The 20951-nt window shown below is 36.0% G+C and overlaps 1 protein-coding gene across 1 annotated transcript in view; it reads right to left on the reverse strand.

The window, feature by feature from the left end:
- Nucleotides 1-20951, reverse strand: part of MIPOL1 (mirror-image polydactyly 1) — a 197508-nt gene that overhangs the window by 164641 nt on the left and 11916 nt on the right. The window contains exon 2 of the mRNA XM_075151627.1: nt 2581-2660. Within this exon, the coding sequence (XP_075007728.1) occupies nt 2581-2599 (19 nt within the window). The 5' untranslated portion in view covers nt 2600-2660. The remainder of the gene's footprint in view (nt 1-2580; nt 2661-20951) is intronic.

Genomic DNA, 20951 nt, shown 5'->3' on the forward strand with positions numbered 1-20951 from the left:
TATAATGGACTACCATCCTAGGCTTTCTAGCTTGGATCCTGAATATTATTCATTTGGAAATTACACAGTCTTCACTGGCCTGCTGCCAATGCTCCTGATACGTTCTCTCAAGTATTCTTATGGAAAAATGAAAAGTCACTATCCTCCTATTAAAAACTAAGTGCTGTGGAGATAAACAGTACATTTAAATTAGATACAAACCTAAAATAATAAGCCTTGCACACAGACTGTTCTTAACTCTTCCTAATATACCAGAACAGAGACAGACAAATGTATTCCATTGAGACAGGCATATTATATTCCAAACAAAGTTAAAAAGAAAATCTCAACTATCAAACACTTCAGATATACTCTGCTTAAACACTACCTTTCTTTCAAATATTTTCTTTTATAACATCTTTTGACAGGTTATGTATTATCCCACATAACCGCCATAAACCTACCACTTCTCTGTACCTAACATTTTTGCTGTTTTTTTAAAATTCTCATTGCTTGACTGGATTTTCATCTAGTCAGCTGAATTTCATCTCAGATGTACTTTACCATCCTTATTTTTTGACAAATAATTTAACCTCCAACATTTCAGTATGTTATAAAAAAAAATTTTAATAAATCATTATAGGGTTATTCTAAAAATACCTTTTAAACTTCCAAGTTACAAGCAAGGAACAACTAGATACAGTACAGTACCAGCCGCAAAAAAGAAAGATACCACAGATGACAAAGCAAGCGGAACACAAAATGGTACACACTTCAACACAGGCATTTAAAGAGAAGATTAAAGTTGCTTTGATTTAGTAGTTCAATGAGAAAATGTACCAGAATGTCTACCAAGGGTACACATTGAACATTATGTTACTGTAATTTATCTATTTTCTTTATGATAAGAAAACGTAATTTAATTGTTAATACCCAAATAAAATACTAAGGAAAAAAAAAATTCCTCATCCAAACCAGTATGATGACATAAGATTTATCCATAATCCCTTTTTTAAACTTCCCTAGGAGTAAAAGCATAAAGAATTATGTGACTTATTAATGACTAATCTAAACAAAGTGTATCAATTTCACTTTTGTCTGTATAACAACTTCTATTGGATACACAAATATGTAAGTGTTAGCTTGGAAGAAATAGCTTTCCAAACAGCACAAAATATTAACTTAATGCATGAGAGAAATAATACACATGAAACTCAGTAACTACCCAGTTTTTAAAGTATTTGTGAGCAGCAGCAGAACACCATTTCTTGCAATTAGACAGAAAATATTTCAAGAGAATCAGTTTATGGTATTCACTTGCCTACTTTGGAAAAGTTAACCTTTTGAACCATTCTTAGGATATGCTGACCCCTAAAGGTCTAAAAATAGTAAATCTGATTAAGCCATTGCACATTTAAAGTATAAGTTGTCAGAATACAATTCTCCACTAAGTTACTCCACCATGACTATTTTTGTTTTCAGAGTATATGATTCAAAAACATTTTTAACTTCACTCAGTAGCTCAAAATTCCCAGAATTAAAAGGGGTCTACAAGTAGTTTATATTACATAATATAGATAAAAATTCCTTTACATATGTAAAAGAAATGCATCATCTCCAAGGCAGAGTATTTTTTCTTTCTTCTAAACAATAGACTCTTCATGAGAAACTTGACATTTATCATCTTTTGAGAAAGAATACATAGTATAAAATTCAAAAAAAGGAAATACACAAGATGCTATAAGGCTCTGATATAGGAGGCATCTTTGATGTTGACACACCTATTCAATTTTTTTTTTTAACCTATACACAGCCACTGGAAAAAGTCCACCCTTTTATGATGTACTGAAGGTCTGCTTCCTGTGTCTTTCCCTTTCTTCAATCTACACTTTATTATCTAGTCACAAACCACTTTCTGACAATTCTCTTTTGTAAAGTCAGTCAGTCACAATGTGCTCTCAAACTCTGTGCTGCTTTTTTTCCTTTTCTTTTCTTTTTGTTTCTTTTTTAGTTTCTGCCATGAAACATAGAAGAATGTATCTGAGAGCAAAATTTTGGTCATTCAAACACAAAAAGATCCTTCCATCCTGCTGGAGATGAAAACTCCAAGAACCATGGAAGTTCCGAATTAACCAAGGCCCCCTCTACGCCAAGCTACCTTACTGTCTATATTCAGTTGAGGTAGTAATGAGAAACTCATTAATATTAGTAGATGGCTTAATCATACTCTAGCCAGGCGTAATTAGCCAAGAAAGTTATTTTAAGACAGACTTCAGATTTGTTGTTAACCCATTAAGGAATAGAGGTTGAAAAGTAAAGTGCAATGTAGAGACTAAGAATTTAAATAAGACTTCTCAAAGTTATACAAGAACTTTTTCAGTAACGCAGAAAATAAAAATAAAGCTGATTATTTATATTCCTGTAGCTGTGCTCCTGTTACCCAAAATACTTTCAAGAGGCAGTGTGTGGTTGTGGATTGTTTTTTTTTTTTTCTTTTATTCCAAAGTCAGTCATATATCGGTAAGAACAAATACATTCCAGTCACCGCTTAGCACTGGTACAACACCTGAGGTTCCTTATTAATATCTTAAAAGTCCTTACCTTTTGACCAGTTCTCCATTTGTTCTTCTGAACTTGTTTGATCTGGCACTGAGTCCAGTTTTTGCTTGACTATTTCAGAGCTAAAATAAAGCAAACTCTAGATAAATAAACTTGAAACAGTATATTATAAAACACCTATACTTTGCCTTCATTTGACAGAAAATTTACAAGACAAATGATTTAAAAATATTTATAACAGGACAATAGCTCTGTGTACTTTAACAGTCAGTCATAAATTATATTTCTTAGTAAAATATTTTTTCTTCACACATCTAATTTTTATAATGGTTTGATTCAGCTTTCTGATGCATGTAACACCTTCGTTGAAAAATTTATTAGTTTGTTGTCTTCTTCTAGAGTCTGGTTTTGGAAATACATGCTACTGAGCACAGCCCAAATCATACTGAGTGGTCCCGCTAGAGGCATTGAGACTGCTTACTTTGGTAATTATTACAGATGGTGGTATGTGCTTCACTTGACAACATTCTTTCTCCTGCTTTAATTTCCTGGATAAAATACAGGTAAAGTGGCCCATGACCACTCCAACTCTGAATTTGCAGGTTTTTCTAAACAGCTAAATAATCCATCCTAATATTTGCATAGATATTGCTTCAGGCTACACAGTTAATTACACAGTTGCAGTATTTCATCTAATCAAAGGTCTTCAAGAAACAACCCTCAATACTCAAAAATAAGACCTACAGGAAAATGTTATGCTTATCAGGTAACATTTTGAGTGTTAAAATATATGCTCTCTTATATGTTAAAAAGTCAACTATGTTCTATATCTCAAGGAAATGTAAATAAATTAGTAATCTTGCTAATATAGTAAGCTTACCAGATATTTTATTATTTATTCAAGCACTTCTTGTAAAATGTATTGTACAAGGGACAATTTTTCATCTTTAAGTATGTAGTTGTGCTTATGTTGTATGTTTTCCCTGCTATATTTTTTCTACGTTTATTAAAAAGATACAACATATGCCTTGAAGAGGCAGTGGCTGGATCATGAAAATACCCAGAGTTGTCATTGTGCTGATAAATGTAAGAGGTTGAAAAAAAAAATTAAGTATACATTTTAAAATTCAAGCATATTATACCAAGACATATGTTCTAATTAATAAAGCAGCAGAAGACATTCTTTTCCTATACACCACCAAAAAGGCAGATGTTTTCATTTTTATCTGAGATTATAGAAAAGTAAAATAATTGTGCAAACACTTAAGATTCAACACTAACATTTACAGTAAACATTCAAGAAATACATATTTAGCTCATATTTGTTGTTAACTATAAATGTGCATGAGAAAAAAAATTGTGTATAATTTGATGCGCTTAGGTCTTAACAAAAAATAACAACTTCGCCTCATATCGCAGAACACTGAGTTCCTTACAAGAGTCCCTCAAATGAAGCTGTACACTTCTTTTTCAATTCTGTGTAACCATGTTGATTTGGAGTTGGCAATCTTTTCCTAAGTTCCTCATTTACTTTTGGATTAGCTGAAAATATAGAAGGTTATTAATATCAAGAAATAGGTTTCTGTCAATGAAGCCATTTCCCTACATATTGCACAAAAAGGTTCATAATAATTGCAGTATTTTAATAAGATATTCATATAGCAAGACATGAAGAAAATACGGTATTTAATAACCTCTGGAGTATTTTAAAACATGTCTTAGGGCCTTAATGTGCCTAGTAATATACTATTTAAAACCATAATTTTATCCCTCCACAATATACAGTCATTCTTCCTTACCATTTACCCAGCTAATGAATGCCAGCAATTAGTAAAATGTAATCCCATTGCACAATCATTTTAATGCTTTTAGCACTCAGAAAAGTAAACACCAAATTAATACTGCTCAAGCCATATCAGATCCTAGTTGGAAGCAAGCAATTATAGTTCAGCTCCTCAGGTGTAATTAAATGATTGGAATGATTTAGTTCCATAAATGCAAGTTAATTCATAAGCAAGCAACAAATATACTGGGAGTAATTACAAGAAACATTGACAGTCTAAGCAGGGCATGTCCCTTCATGTACCTGATGTAGGAAAATGCTGCCCTCTCCTGGAAATAATAGACTATGGCACGGGAATAATTGGAGACAGAAGTCAAGAGGCTCATTTAAGAGACTTTGTCTTCGTAAGTGAAACACGTTCTGCTAATTAATAGGAATTTTCTGGTTTACACATACAGAAAATAACAATATTGTTGATATCAGATTAAGGCAACCTAACCCAAAAGGTCTTTCTGTTTGCAGTATACTTTCCTTATTATTAGAAATAAAAATGTTAATGAAGAGAACAACAAAATATTCCATACACTAAGTATGTAAATCGGTTGTTCTAACGCTGCAATAGGTATCTAACTTATGCACAACACTTACATATCATTCAACATGTACCTTTACAGTAGGTACTTTGAACATAAGGTATTTTTAGAACCAAAACTTATTGAACCATCATTATTCAGACAGTATTATACTTTGCCACATCAACAACAGCCAGAAGCTGGCCACGAAGATTTTCCCAGGAGGAATCATCAGAAAAATTAAATGCAATTATTTTAAAGCTTTGCTTTACTTTCATTTGAAGACAATCTGTTAATAATCCGTCTGTCTAATAATCAAAAGAAATTAAGCTGGAGACTAAAATAAAGTATACTGGTGGACCGAGACAAAAATGAAAATGTAAAATGAAACTGTAACCTAAAATCTGGAGTTAATTTTAAATACTGATTTCCTTATTCACTACCTATTCATTCAACCTGCGTTAGTGTTAAGACTACTACTTGAACATCATGCATAGAAAGCTAAAAAAAAAAAACCTGTCCTTATCTGTTGAAGATAATATGCAATAATCACATAAAATTCACACTAAATAGTTACATACAAAACTACCTACAAAAATGAATATAAATTAACCAGCATCTTCCTTCTAATGAAAGAAATCCCAGATCTACCTATTTTGCCCTCTACAGAAAAAACAAATGCTTCCTAGTGCTACATATAGCAGTATGGGAGATTCCACACACAGAAATTGACTATAAGAAAGCTCGATTCAAAAGCATCTTATCACTGTAAAAGCCTGAAACTGTTCTTTACCAATAGCACTTTGGCATATTTGGCAAAATATTTCTTTGTTCCAGATCTCTGTGTATTTCAAAACATACCCAAGCTGTACACAAATACCTTCACTGTTACTTTACCTATTGTGGAAATGAAATAACTTATTTTAAGAAGTCATATTATTAAAAGTTTAAAATGTACAGCACATTTGCTTTGCCCTTTGATGTCACAGTCCTATTTTTCTATTCAAATCTTGTACACTGTAAGTTAATTGCTTTTGGAAACTACTTATTATTCATGTAAAAATTAATGTGCCAATGTGTTTAAATCCTTTTAAATGACCATTCATGCATCTTTCTTCTTTAAGTACCAATGAAATCTGTCAAAGATATCAATGCAAGATGGTCTTAGAGAAAGTTCTAATAAAGATTTTTTTCTGCTAACATAAGATTTTCATTTTCGTCAACTTTACTTAAATTCCATTAATTTTTTAAGCTGCTTTTAATAAATTCACAAGTAAAAAATTTTAGGCTCCATAGCCTGTCATTTGTGTTCCAGCTGACTTTATGAATATTAATAACAGTGTTATCCTGATTAAATAGGCTTCATATAAAATCCCTGTGAATCCTATAGCTCAGACATCTCATTTTTCCAACTCTTTATGAATTTGGATTCAGACATTAAACTGGAAAAAACCTTAAAAACAGATTCAATGGTACATTTGTGTACCTTTAAGCAAAAAATTAGATGTTCTAATGATTCAAATAATTAAAATTGACAGGACCACATATTGAGATTTCAGGTTTTCTGTAAACATGCAACATATTTTAACTCTAATGAAAACGTCAACACTTCACAGAACAAAGGATTAAGAATCTATTATAAAATAATAATAATGTCTGTCCTTACCCTTACCTTAAACAACAGATGATATGATCTTAACTCTTTATATATGGAGTGTTGATTTGCAGAAGTATTTCCCAAAGAGAGAGAAATTAGTGGATACTTAATTACATACGCATACACATGAAATACATGAACATTCTAGTTTAGCATGGGTGCCCAGTGAAAAACAGCATTAATTTTTAATTGGTTATACTTCAGCAAAAACAACCTCTTCCTAAAGAATGTCAAATCGAAACACTCAGGAAATTTTAACATTATCCTACGAGACTCATGCAGTCACAGCTTCAAACTGCCAACTTCTTCCCATGCTTATGTTTGAATTATTTACATCCATGACAGATAAAAATGAAAAACTAAGCTCACTGCACTGCCTTCACTTTTTTTTTTTATATAGTGCTAACTAAAATTACTACTTCCTCATTCATTCAGGGATATATTCTGCAAAGATGGCCATCAAAATATTTTGTCTTCCAGTACCTTGAAATATGAATGGATTTGAGTAGAAAAAAAAATCTAAACAAAATAATGGCTTATTCAAAAGGATGGCGTTCCAGTCCTGGTTCTAATTACTCATCAGCACAAACACTTAATAGGAATTATATAAAAACAAGAAGTATATAAAAATAACACACATCTGCAAGGTAGGAAGCATACAGTGCTTTACTTGTGCAGTCCTGAACAGCTTTTATTATAGCTGTGGCAGTATTTCCACTTTCAGAGGAAAAAACCTCTGGAGTGTCTGCAGAATATATATTACACAAGGGAGCACCCCTCAATAACACCAACTTTCAACCATCTGACCAGTGATGTTGACCCAAGGTATTTAGATTAGTGATAGTCTGCTGTAGTGCCACTGCCTTCCTTCCCTAGGCAGGAGATCGGGAAGGCCATCTTCTAAGCTGGAGTTCAGTTACTGACTCCTCCTCCCCAGGAACCGAAAGGCTGTTGAGACCCTTCCATATGGAGCCCTGATGACTGCAAACACCCGTTCCTTGGTCATGCTTTGACAGGTTTTGCAGAAAACTTCTGAATCACGGCCTTAGCCGCTGTGACAGGAGGCAAACGCTTGCTGGTGTCGACCGAATTCACCTCTTCTTCACAAAAAGTCCTCAGGTCTTGGAAGAGTTTTTCCAAAAGGAGGGCTACCCCACCTGCTCTGCCTCTGGTGGAACAAGACACCAGTTCCCACCACCCCTTGGAATGGCACTAAGCCAGTCTTTGTCCCCCTTAATGACGCAGTAGACCGTTGCCACTGCCAGTGCAGGAATGGAGCTGTGTAAGGGAGGGAACACCATATACTTTATGGATAGGGAAAGAAAGAACGAATTTTAGTATTATTTTCATAAGATTAATTAGATTACCAAGATCTCCTAAAATATCCTGAAACGTTTTGCCTCAGGCCAAGCTAAACTAAAAAACTTAATTTAGGAGGGTACACTGCATAGAAACTAGTTACCTTCTAGAATCATTTCCCTAGGGAAGAAACAGATAGTTTTCTTAGTCCAGATGGATGCCAAGTTTTGATGCAATGATACACTCCTCCACAGAAGAGTGACATTTCCTCTCTACCTTAAGAAACTTTATGGCAAATCAGAAATCTAAGATAACCCAAAATAAGTTAAAATTAGCTTTGGGCAGTTACAAAAATACTAGTCAAAGAATAACTGAAATAGCCCCTTCAAATATTTGTCAAACCCATCTGTTAGATTCTTGAAAGCTGTGAAATGAAACATACTTTGATTACAGAGTTACTTATTTTATTGTATTCTGTTTCTTTTATATGCCTTTAAATACAAGTAGTTCATGCAAAATATTCGGTTTCTTTTTAAAAGAATATAAAAAATAGGCAAGTGGATTAACCCCGTAAGTGGATGAATGCAGCATGAGTAGTACCACGAATTTAAAACTCCAGTACTGCTATAAAGACTTCAAGATTTTGGTTTATAGAATTAACTGCATTATCTGGAAATGTTTTTGATAAAAACATTTTCCCAGAGGGCAGAGTCATGTAATAATCCCTGGCTTTTCTCCCCTACTGATTCTTCGCCCAAAAGGAGATGAGACATTTGCAGTTGGTTCCAACTAACCTGCATAAATCAGAAAAGACACGGAGAACCAGAGCTCAGGCATTTTCACTCTGTTGCTGCAGCAGCTTCTTCACATTCTCCTTAAAGAATTTGCATCTGATGCTTTTAACGATGGCATACACTAAGTCAAAGAACGCTCATTCTCTATGTCATGCTTTTGACAAGGCAAGAAAGAAGGCATAAAAATGCAGTTTCAACTGGTTTACAATAGGTTATGCCTATTCCTGAATTAAATTTAGTTGGATAAAGGACATGTACTTTTCGCTTTGTTTTTTCTCCCTAATTTCTGCTATAAATTCAGTGTCTTCAAGGCTCAATTTTCTCTTTATGCATACCAGGACGTGTTTTAGGTACATATTAGATCACCGACAGTCCCATTTCTCTTCTCCCCTCTGTTATATTCTCTCTCCCCCATTAAAAACCAAAATAACAATCTTCATTTGTATTTTATTTATTAAGCAATCTTCAGCCTGCTCTGTCCTCTTCTTTTCCAGTTTTTAGCTGTTCTTTGTCCTACATTTCATTTCTTTTTCCTTAGTTTTGTCTTCTCTTTGACAATACATGCCTTTTCCTTCTCCCCCTGCCCACCACCTCTTTGAAATATAAAGAAAACTGCAGAGGATCTTGTCAAAGACTGTGTCTCCTTTTTCCCCCAGCTTTTCTCCTCTTGGTGTGCATTCTGTGAAGCAGCTTTCTTCTGTGACACCTCCATTAACATTATTTTCACTCTAATAATGAAACTATGATATGCTTTGGTCAAGTGTGGAACAGCCAATTCATTTAGCCATCCTTCAGCTTTGTTGTAAACATTTCACTGGTCTTATAACTCAATTATTAGATATCACATAAGCAACCAGATCTCCATTTCTAACAGTTTATAACCAGATTGTGATTTCCCTAGCCTTTAAGGAGAAGGATAAATATGTATATTTTAAACCAGCCGTTGTCTTATCTGGAGCCAAAAGAATATTTAATAGAGTATTTTAGTAGAATCAGCACTACATCCTCATGGTGGTGAAGGCTACCTGCATATTACACTCTGTTGACAGGATCATAGCCAGTAGACAAAGGGAAGCGATAAATCCCCTCTATTCGGCACTTGTTGAGACCACATCTGAAGTGCTGTATCCAGTCTGACCCTCTCATGGATATCCTGAAGCAAGTCAAGCAGAGAGCCATCAAAATGATTAGGGGTCTGCAGCACATGACTTACAAGGAATTTGAAAGTTGAGTTAGTTGGTTTTAAGGAGAGAAGGCTGAAGGGGGATTTTATTGGGGTTTAGCTGCCTTGTGAGTGAATATGGAGAAGACAGAGAGAGATTCTTCTCTTGGAGACAAGTTGTAACACAGAAAACTCGGAGAGTTATGGGTAAGAGATTTTTCACAGTGAGGAAGGTCACTGGAACAAGTTGCTCAGAGAGGTTACAGAGTCTCCATTGCTGGAGATGTGCAATAGTCACCTGTATTCAGCAACCTGATCTAACTTTGGAGATGGCCCCGTTCTGAGCAGAGGTGTGAACTGGATGATGTTCACAGGTCACTTCCTGTCTACCTTTTTTATTATTCTAAGGATTGCAATAAAACAAAACTACCAGAACCAGTTTCCTACAATACACTAAATTCTGGGTTGCTTTCTGCTTTACAGGGTAGGACAATAAAGCAGGGGAAAAAGAAAAAAAACAACAAACTTGCAGTGAGGCACAACTAAAAACAACCCATGTGGCAGACAGGCAGAATGCCGATAGGGAGGAAACGGTGCAACAGCAGCATCAGCACAGCATTTTGAGCACTACTTGTCTCAAGCACCCCATTTTTTCCAGTTTGCTACATGACTGGATGATGTGGCATTAGGCCAAATATTGAATGCTGGTTTGCACACCATCCTTCAGTAAACCAAAACCGGACCACCGATACAGATATTTCACCTGCCTTTCTGGAAGCATTTGCCTCAAGCCCCACAAAATCCGTCCCCCCTCTCCCCCCAAACTTAAGAAAAAGTCACTGTGACTAAAGAGCTCCAAAGCTAACTATGGAAATGATTCAAGAAACATTTGAGCCTACAGTGCTTATATTTGCCAAATTCCTTGTACAGTATATTCAATATATTGAAATTCCCAAATCCCCAAATCATAACTTGTTTTACCACAAATGCAGCCTAGATTTTACCATAAAAGCAAAAATAAAGTCACAGAACATTATATGTCCATAAAAATGAGAAGCGGTAACTTAGTGCCAGATTCATAGACCACTAGTATAAGTAATAGCATTAAGCAGAAATTATGTTTCTCCTGCCAAAAGCATTCCAATTTAACTGTTCGTCTGCCTTCACAGAAAGAAGTAAGATTGAACAGGGATTTAGTGAAGAAAAGGAGGCAACAAACCACACTGAAGCAGAGAAACTCAGTTTTTTCCTCACAGCAAATGCACTAAAAATAAAAAGCATAAAGGCTACAAACAGTGTGGATATTGGAGCCCGACCAAGAACTGTCACGAGTGCTGAACGTGTGGAGGCCTGTCAGAAACGTGCCAACCTTTCAAGTCCTGTGCATGGGGACTGAGAGGGGCCTGACGGTCTCTCGCAGGGAAATACAACTGCACCAGCCACACATCTGTCAGGCTGTTTTGAACAGCATGAAAACACAAATGCACCTCCACTGCTGTCATAAACCAACACATCCAGTGCACTGGATCTACCCCAAATTATTTATCCACTCAAATTCAACAGCATACACTTCAGCTGCTGAAGAGAATCACATCACATGAAATTTCACAAGCTAAAAAGAGCAGAGAAATAAAACAACACTGACTTCAGATCAGCCAGTTTTGTTCTTTTTAAGATAATTAACTAAGCTGCCATTTTCTCAGATGACTACCTGAAGAGAAAGCTATCCTTCAACTAAAAGCATAATTGCTCCCTAAACTATGTTTGCACAGCAGTAAGAGCACTGGAACATACAGTGTTGCTCAGGTGTGAACACAGACATACTTTTTGACTCAATAAACACATAGTCTCTCTTCAACTTCTGATTTTTTTTAAATCTAGCAACTAGATCCAGAACACAGTGCCTTCATTGACTATGAGTAGTAACTTCATCCTTGTAAGTGAGAAGTGGAGGGCATTACAGAGCAATGGCACACTTCAGGACATGTGTCCAAAGAAGAGCAACGAAGCTGGTGAAGGGTCTGGAGCACAAGTCTTATGAGGAGCGGCTGAGGGAACTGCGGTTGTTTAGCCTGGAGAAAAGGAGGCTGAGGGGAGACCTTATTGCTCTCTACCTGGGCAGGAGGTTGTAGCGAAGTGGGGGACGGTCTCTTCTCCCAAGTAACAAGCGAAAGGACAAGAGGAAACAGCCTCAAGTTGCCCCAGAGGAGGTTTAGATTGGCTATTAGGAAAAATTTCTTCACCGGGAGGGTTGTCAACCATTGGAACAGGCTGCCCAGGGAAGTGGTTGATTCACCATCCCTGGAAGTATTTAAAAGACATGTAGATGTGGAACTTAAGGACATGGAAGGTACAAGATTAAAGGGGAGTTGCCATTGACTCCAAATCAGTGCCAGGCAGCTGGGAAGAGAAATTACAAACAAACAACAACAACAAAAAAAAGAGGCATTAGTTACAGTTAGAGAAGTTTAGAAAAATTTTAAGAAAACAAATGCAAAACATGACCACATACCAGCTTCCCAGTCAAACTGCTGCAATATTTTTGTTTGCATCATGGAAAACAATATATTTATCCTTCAACCCTAGTTTGGAAAATACCCAAAACCTTCTCTCAGCTGAAACTTACAAAAAAAAAAGTCATCTTCACCTAGTAGGAAGGAAATGCCTACTGTGACAAAAAAAAAAAATCTCCATCTAAAATGTTAAAGTTACAAACAACAGAAAACTCAAAGAAAAAAGGTCTTCCAAAGAGAGATGCAGGACAACTTTAAGCACTGGCAGAACTGCTAGATCGCCCATACCGAAAGCTCTGTCATTTCTGTTCTTGTTCAACGAACGAAATAGTTCAGCTTTTTTTTGAAATATGCGTTTGAATAAATAGATCATTCTCGTTCCTCAACGTTGTCACCATTTATAATGATATACAACACAGGGAATAAAGAAGCCGGACAGACTTACTTTTTAAAAACATTTCTTTACTGGGTTTTGAAGAAAGGTCATTTTAAACCCTTGGTAAGCACATTTTTCAGCCAAAAACACTAAAGGAATTTACAGTGAAGAAGCCTTAAAGAATTCCTCTGAGAACATAAACTACAAAAAGGTTCATGTAAGATGAGGGTTACACAACTGACAGAAAAAGTTCTTATTAGGGGTTCTGAGCCTTAAAATCAGATTCTTTCCACAAAGACAAATGGAAAAAAAAAACCTCCTGGAAAAATTCACGACCTAGGATTATCTAGCCAGTTTCAGCAAGATCATTCTCTTCAGTTTTTTGTAAAAAGAACAGATGGCTGTTCTCTTCTTTCTTGCAACCTCATCATAAATTCAGATATCTTGCATTCATTATTCCTTGATTCATCAAGCTACAGTAGTGTTTTCATTGCCAAAACACTTGACACCAGAGGCGAAAAGAAGAAATTATGTGAGGTTGCAGAGAGCTGAGACAGCAGCTGAATCTTGGCCCCACACCAGTTATTCCTGGGCAGAGCAAAGGAGCTCAAAATCCACTTACTAGACGAAGGAAGAAAAAGCCTTCCTTAGCACTTCTGAAACCCAGGCTTATTTTGATGACTGCTTTCTCTTGCACATAATCGTGCTGAACAGTTTGAGGCTTTTTCGTCAGATGTTCTGGGCATTACAAGTTGCACTGCTTGGCATCACTAAAAACATAATAATTATCAAGACTTTATAGCTACACAAACATAAATAAAACACAAGATTAAAAAAGGGAAAATCTGGCCAACAGTTCAAACACTTAGAACAACTCTGAAGACATTCTCAGACATTGTGAAGCTGCAAAACTCTGCATTGTAGGCTCCAGAGTTTTACCTCCCCTTTCATGTTGAAGGACCACCTGACAAAATGTGCACTAGGATGGCTTCTGTGCCTAATCACAGCACTAGAAAAGCTCCCAAATGGCTTCCTATTTCACAGCCAAACTGGGAGGAAAGAAGGGAGAAAGTCTTCTGGAATATTTCTTAAAACACATTATGAATGAACGCAATTTTGTTTTAATGTTGTGCTTTCATGACTTCTTGCTGTCAAAGGCAAATCTTAACATGCTCAATGTTAAAAAATGTAAAAAAAAGGCATAATTTTTCTGACAAAGTTATGACACTGCTTTCAAAGCAGTCTCCAATATTCTTCTTTTAATTTCTTCAATACTTTAAAGCCACAACATCTGATCAACTATTTCTGTTCGTAAAAACTTATGCCAGTAAGCCACAGCCCTCTTGTGTTTTCTTCTTATCTAAAGGAAGTATTTCATTGTACTCAGCTCTTCAGCTGGATTGTGCATCTGCTGAGCGGACTGGTTTGGGAAAAGAGGTATGATGGAAAGGTTGCAGGTTTTGCCATAAATTAGCTTATTACAATATGTTGTTCCTGCCTGAAAGGAGTTAAGTGAGTTTAATTTCCTCATTACACTGAACTTCATTGAGGTTTAAGATTATTTTTGTTTTTATCGAAGATACTCACTAAAAAAAGCTAAACCTAAGGAAAAAGTAGTTTAGTATTTAAAAGGTTTTCCACAATGCTTTCAGGACAAGTTGAAAAAACACACCTACTCTCAGACATCCATTAATAGACACCTCCCTAAAAACCTGTTTCTCAAGACATTTGAGAAGTCCAGAGACCCTACAACTAGCAAACTCATGCTCGGACCACAATTTTTTTTAATCAGATGAGATACAGTTTTGTTTCAAAACATTTTGGATAACATAGATAATTTTTATGAGCTTCTTTATAACTGGAGTTTAAAATTAGTCTGAATGAATTTCTATAGCAACTGGAACAAAATTTTGCTTTTATTTCCATATCACAGTCCTGTATTAGTAAACAGTGACACTTCTACATAGAATTGTATTACACAGGATTACAGTTTAAAAAAAAAAAAAAAAAAAGGTCCATCACTGGGTTATTTGTAGTTCCTTGTCAGATTTTTAAGAGCTGCAGATGTGCAGACAATTCTTAATTTCCCTGATCTCTCTAATGGACTGAATGGCTGTATTATTGGAAAGAAAGTGTAATATGTAATACTAAATGGGTTCCCAATAAAGTATCTGGTTTTTTTTTTTTTTTTTTTTTTGTAACTTTTAAGATAAATTTGGAAGCATATATTATACCAAGTAGAAAACAAGCTACTGACAGATACAATTGGAGGGGAACCTCAGCATGGTATTTTTAGTAAGTTTTCTCTTATAAGTGCAAGACAGTGAATATTTGCCAAAAGAATTTTACATCCAGGAGGGGTTTTGAAATATGAAAGATACTTTTAAACTATGAAGAGAATTATAATTTTTGCCTAATATTTAGTAACCTTCAGATACTGTAATTCCACTTCAGATCCTGGAAAAACATTCTGGAGACAAATATTAGTCTACGACTGGATAGTGAAGAGGAGGAACAAAATTACATTTCAAGGGGAAACTGTTTTAATTAGAGTTACCTTGTACACCTGCACAGCAGTCACCTTCAGTACAGTGTGAGAAAGTGTTACACCCCACAACTGTGTTTATTCTTTCTACCATCAAATTCTGAGTCCATAAATCAAGAAGCTGAAGTTTGCTCCCAGGCATATTTATATCACCCTACTGTAGTGCAGAAAACCAACTTAAACACCCTTAACTGGCTGACAATACATCCTAGGATAACAGAGTCTCTTGATACATCCATTGCACCCTAATCCGAAACGTTTATGATAAAGGAATCCTTCGTGGGTGCTCCATTCTTTTATACTGTCGGGGTGCCATGAACGAACTAGTGGACCGGGTCCACTAGTGCCCTTTCACAGTTGTATTGCATCAGAAACGGCCTCATTATGATCCTGAAAGAAATCCCATTGTATCAAAAATCGGAAGGTGAGTCTCTTCTCACAGGGAGCTGCATTTCCGTATCTGTCCTTCTGCAGTGTAACAGATCTTTGCTGTTTGGCAAGAAAGCCCGACCGCACGAGAGGCAGACCTCAGCAATCTGATCACCAGGCCAGCAAATGAAAGCTGCTGAGCTACTGCCTGTGCAGAAGCTTACCAAGCGCTATACTAGAATTTCATGCTTGTTAAACCATTTGGTATGCAAAACCCTTTACCTTGAAGCCTACCTGACAAACCAAAGATCAGATCCTGACCCCACCGCAGTGGTCCTGCCTTAGCTGAAGCAGAACAAGTTACAAGCTTACTAACAAACTACAACTTCTGAAGAAAACAAAACCATTTGTAATCCCAGCGCTCACCTAGAAGAGCGTTCAGTGACACCAGATCAGCATCCTAGGGCTGTTGAGTCACTGCTGATTGCCACTGCTCTCTGACCTAACTCAAGTAACAGTGGCAAATTACTGACTCAGTGACACTGGTACCTTGACAGGAGCCCAGAAAACCTGGAGTCTGTAACAAGCAACAGATGTAAAAATCACCCTTTCTGGATAATAAGGGCTGATGATCAAGACATGTTTTGGAAGCCAACACTCCTGAAAAATGTCCAACTTGACAAAATACCTGTCAGGTCTAGTAATGTTTTTTGTGAACTGGATGCCATGTCGAGAAGTCTATTTCTTATCGCCCTAGGACTCAAAAGCTCCAATACACACATATGGAAAAACCTGTCACTGAATGTTACAGCTTATTTATTAAATATTTGTGGTAAAATGAGTGGCAGTCATTTCAGTTAGCTACCTACATGTTTCAAATTTTGGCTTGCAATTCGGTTAATTAAAGGTTGTCTCCTTCTTTAGTTCAGACTGGCATAGACGGTCAGCTGAGGTACCTGAAACTGAGCCACCTCTTTACAGGATAAAATCATCAACAGTGTGCGTTCTCTGTGAGGACCTAGAATCCATTTTATTGTCCTGTCAAATCTGAAAATCAGTTACATTTCCTTCTCTTCAAGACATACCAGAGATACAATTCTGGATAAAATGAGCCTTCCTGATAGAAGATGCTCCTCATAGGAAGCAATTTATTACAGAAATGGATTCTTAAATCATGGGCTCCATCATCTGCATAGCATTTGGATCCCATCAACTACATCTCCAGCACATGCAAGGCCATTTGAACAGGGCTAATCTAATTTGTCAATGTTATTGCAGCAACAGTTCCATTCTCACCCACAGACCTCAAGCAAGTTTTGTATTAATCTCTTCTTAACAAAGACTTGCTAATTGGGCTACAGGTAATATATGGGAGGATGCAGAGAACGTTAATACCTATTCACTCCTTTGAAAACCAAAAATACTCAAAGCTTTAACATCATAATGCAAGTAAAGAATGCATAGTAGGAAAGGTGGTGCTTATCAGTTTCATTTTATTCACTTGGTATTTTCTGCAGTAGTAATGTGTTTTGCAAATGAAGGGGTTTCCATCTCCTGACCTTGGCATTCATCAGGACCATATTATGATTTATATTGAGAATTCCAAGCCTTGATCTGATCTTATAAATAAATGTAAAATACATAAAACAATTATCCTAGTGTAAAATTGAATTTTATCTCTCTGTAAGCAGCTTTTGTCTATGCTACATATTTTTATGTTTGAATACAATTCAAAATTAAAAATAGGTATTAATTTATTTTCTGACTTTTCATTATCTTGACATCTTAACAACCTTTTTTTTTTAATATACTCAGGCTTTAATTTTATCTAGGGCTTCAACCCCACAGTTCCTTTTTAGACATGTACAATGCGTTTTTCAGAATATCTGTTCAAGGAGTAAGCCTGCTAAAAGAACATATTGGCCATTTAGCAGATCAAAAAACAGTATAAAGAAATAACAGGATTTTATAACAAAGAAAACCACCAGATTAGGAAAGAAAATGTAGCATGGCTGTAAATGACAGAAAAACACATATTAGAAGAAATCACAAGTTACAGTGAAGAATTAGAAGTAGAAAGTAGAGTTCTGAAGTTGGTGGTTCTGGAAAATTACTAACACACAGCCTAATTTTTTTTTTCTTTTTAATAGCTGTAAAAGATAACCAAGGAAGTCTTTCTCCTATTAAAGGGCAGTCACAACTTTATATTGAATGCCATAGCATTAGCAGTTTAATATAGAGATTAGTCTAACCTGGACATAAACCTTTCAGTGGTTCATGAAATATCACTTTACAAAGCAATTTTTTGGGCTTAAATATAAATTATACAAATGCACCAACCTAACAGTTTACTTTCTTTTCTTAGCGCAATTAATTAACATCACTTCAACTAACCATCCCCAATCTTTTACTACCTCAGACATATGTATGTTGACTTCAAAGAAAGTCAACTGTGTCTCAAGACAATTTCTCACTATCGCGCAGGCTCAAGTATACCTTGTATGCAAGTGCTATGGTTTACACAGAAGCTTTCCTTTAAGGAAAGCAAAAGGCTCAGAATTAGAGAAGGTCAGGGAGGGCGGAAAAAAAAACAACAACCAAACACCAAGACACAAAAAAAAGACACAAGAAAAATTTCTTTTCTCCAAGGTGGCAGATCTGCAACAAAAGCGAGCCAATTCAGCCACGCCATACATACACAAACATACACGGTAAAGCATGAAAAAAATCCCAAAGAGATTTTCATGAATAAATATGAAGAATGGCACAGCTATATGGGTTGATAGCAAAATTGCAACTTTCCCTCGGCGAGCAGAAGTCCATGACCACGGCCACTCTGCACAAAGCCATACTGGTCATACCAGTGCCTTGTGCGCACCGGCAGTGGGATTCCTTCACGTCTGCAGCAAACGAAGCTGCTCGCTGGGCCTTTGTGATTAAAGGAGGAATGTCATAACCATGGTGGTCTAGACTTCTACGAGTAAAAACAACACATCTCAAAATAAGTGGCCCTTGGTCTGAAGTGGCTGTGGTCAGGATGAGGCATGTTTAGGAAGTAGTCCCTCGAATACCTTGTGGTAAACGTATGTGGAGAAAATAACACGAAAGAACATTGTAGTTAACTGAATAAAAGGTTAAAGAAAATAAACAATATTTTTGCAGCTTAGCATTTATTTGTGAACTGCTGGTGCAACTCTATGCTTGACAGAAAAGCTATGAAGCTTTTGGTAGCTTGACAAAATCTACAAGCTTGAATGAAATGTTCAGCTTAAGGAATTAGAATAAATCTGATGACTGATGTGCTACTGAACGTGACAGACTGTCATCTGTTTTAAACAGGATCTCTGTAGGATGTACTGAAAGCAATTTTTTTCCATTACCTTCAACATACTAAGACTTTTTCCAATGAATTCTGGCTAATCTATTAAGACAAAAGATCTTCTCAAACTCTTGCCATTTCAATAAAATAATGAAATAGCCATTCGGCTTACTTGCATAATTAATTCATGCTGACACTGTACTTCTGTGATTAATTTACATCCAGTCCACAAAAGCATACAACAAAAACGATTATTCTTACTTCCCAAATTAACTATAAAATAGTAAGATATGAGCAAATAAGTGATTAAAGCAGCTTATCTAAGCCCTATTCATATATAGAGTTTCACATATAGAAATATCAAATTGTTTATCTCTTACAAAAGCAATTAAATACATTCTTAATTGAGTCAGGAACAAATTCTGGTAGTATCTTTTTCATATTATCAGCAGATTTTTTTAAAAAATAGGTACAGGCGTTCTGCAATAGCTTTTTAAAATCAAGAAAAACTGATCAACAAAAGTCTTACAGTGAAATGGTGCTGCAACAGATAGCTAGGGATAGATTAAAAAACACAAACTCTAGTTTTCATCAGGCCAGATCCTAGAAAACAGTTAAAAATCCTAATACATGCATGTATTTACTTATTTTAAATATATACATAGACACACGTACATAAACAGTGTAAAATAAGATAAAAATCTCTGGAAGGCAATTTATGCTATTTTAAAAACCATACAAACATCAAAAACTTCGGCAAGATCTAGGCTAAATGGGAACATCCTTCCTGCATCAGACTGTAAATAGTTCCTGTAGGAATTACTGTGGTGCTTTACTGTCTCCTTAACCTAGAGATTATGACTCAAATCTGTCCTACAAACAAAAAATAAGGCAAAAGGGATTTTGTGACATCCACCTGGAATCTGTGCCTTAGATATAGGGAATGGGCAAAACTGCTCATTGGTCGATAAAGAACAGCAACATCAGTTTGAACCACACTGCATTTACAAAGCTGAACAGGGAAGCCAGCACAACTCTCCAGCTTGTACAATCCGCTTCCAAAGGGGAATAAGAATCAAACCACCACCAAAGTCATTCAACTTTCAGAAAACGCTACGTGTCACAGATGCACACCTTTTAAGATGTTTTATCTATTGGGTGAATGTTCCTCTTAGTTGGTTGATTTATGTTCAACTAAAATTTCATATCACACATATTTCTAAGAACAGAACAGACCATATTGTTTAGCTCATAAATGTCAGTATTAGACCAAATTATCTTGCTAGTTTCCCTTACTGCCATACAAGAGTACCACAATTAGGGGTAATTAGCCCAGCAGGAAACCTGTTTCTAGGCATGGGCCAAATTGCAAGCATATACCACATGTATTTTACTGCCAGAACAGAGAATTAGCATTTTGAAAGATGCTTTGCATTAGAGCTAGTGAGCTTATGTGTCTGAATGAACATTAAACTCAGAATATTAAAGCTTTGCCCAGTCTTGCTGCTAAGGTACAAATTTAAGCCGTAAAAAGTTCAAGAACCTCAGTCAAAATAGTTTTGCATGTAAGATTGCAGTTGTCTAGGTGTCTCATCTCTCCCCATTTGCACTTGGAAACCACTCAGACCTCAGAAGACCAACAGACCTTTTTCAATCTGCTGCTGTGTTATAGCTGATCAATACAGAGGATCACAAGCCTCTGCACAACCTGATCATTTGTTCTGTGTTTTGCAGGAGTTCTTTAAAGGGCTCCATCCCCATAATCTCCTTCCTCACTCAATGTAACCTGTTTAAAAAAAAAACAACTATAGTAGTGATGAAATCTCATGCTACAGGCAATTATCAATAGGTCTTGGAGGTTCCCTGTACTGTCAGGAGAAAAATCTATTATTTTTGCTTGTGTCAGAACAAGAAATTAACCTGCTTCAGTTACCACCTGAAGTGTTTTGGATCAAGAGAGCCTGGAAGCTCTGGTTCCTCCCAGAGATTTTCACAATTGCTAGCTCTACATTTCTATTATCTTC

The sequence above is a fragment of the Calonectris borealis genome, chromosome 5 (assembly GCF_964195595.1).
Source record: "Calonectris borealis chromosome 5, bCalBor7.hap1.2, whole genome shotgun sequence".
Classification (NCBI taxonomy): domain Eukaryota; kingdom Metazoa; phylum Chordata; class Aves; order Procellariiformes; family Procellariidae; genus Calonectris; species Calonectris borealis.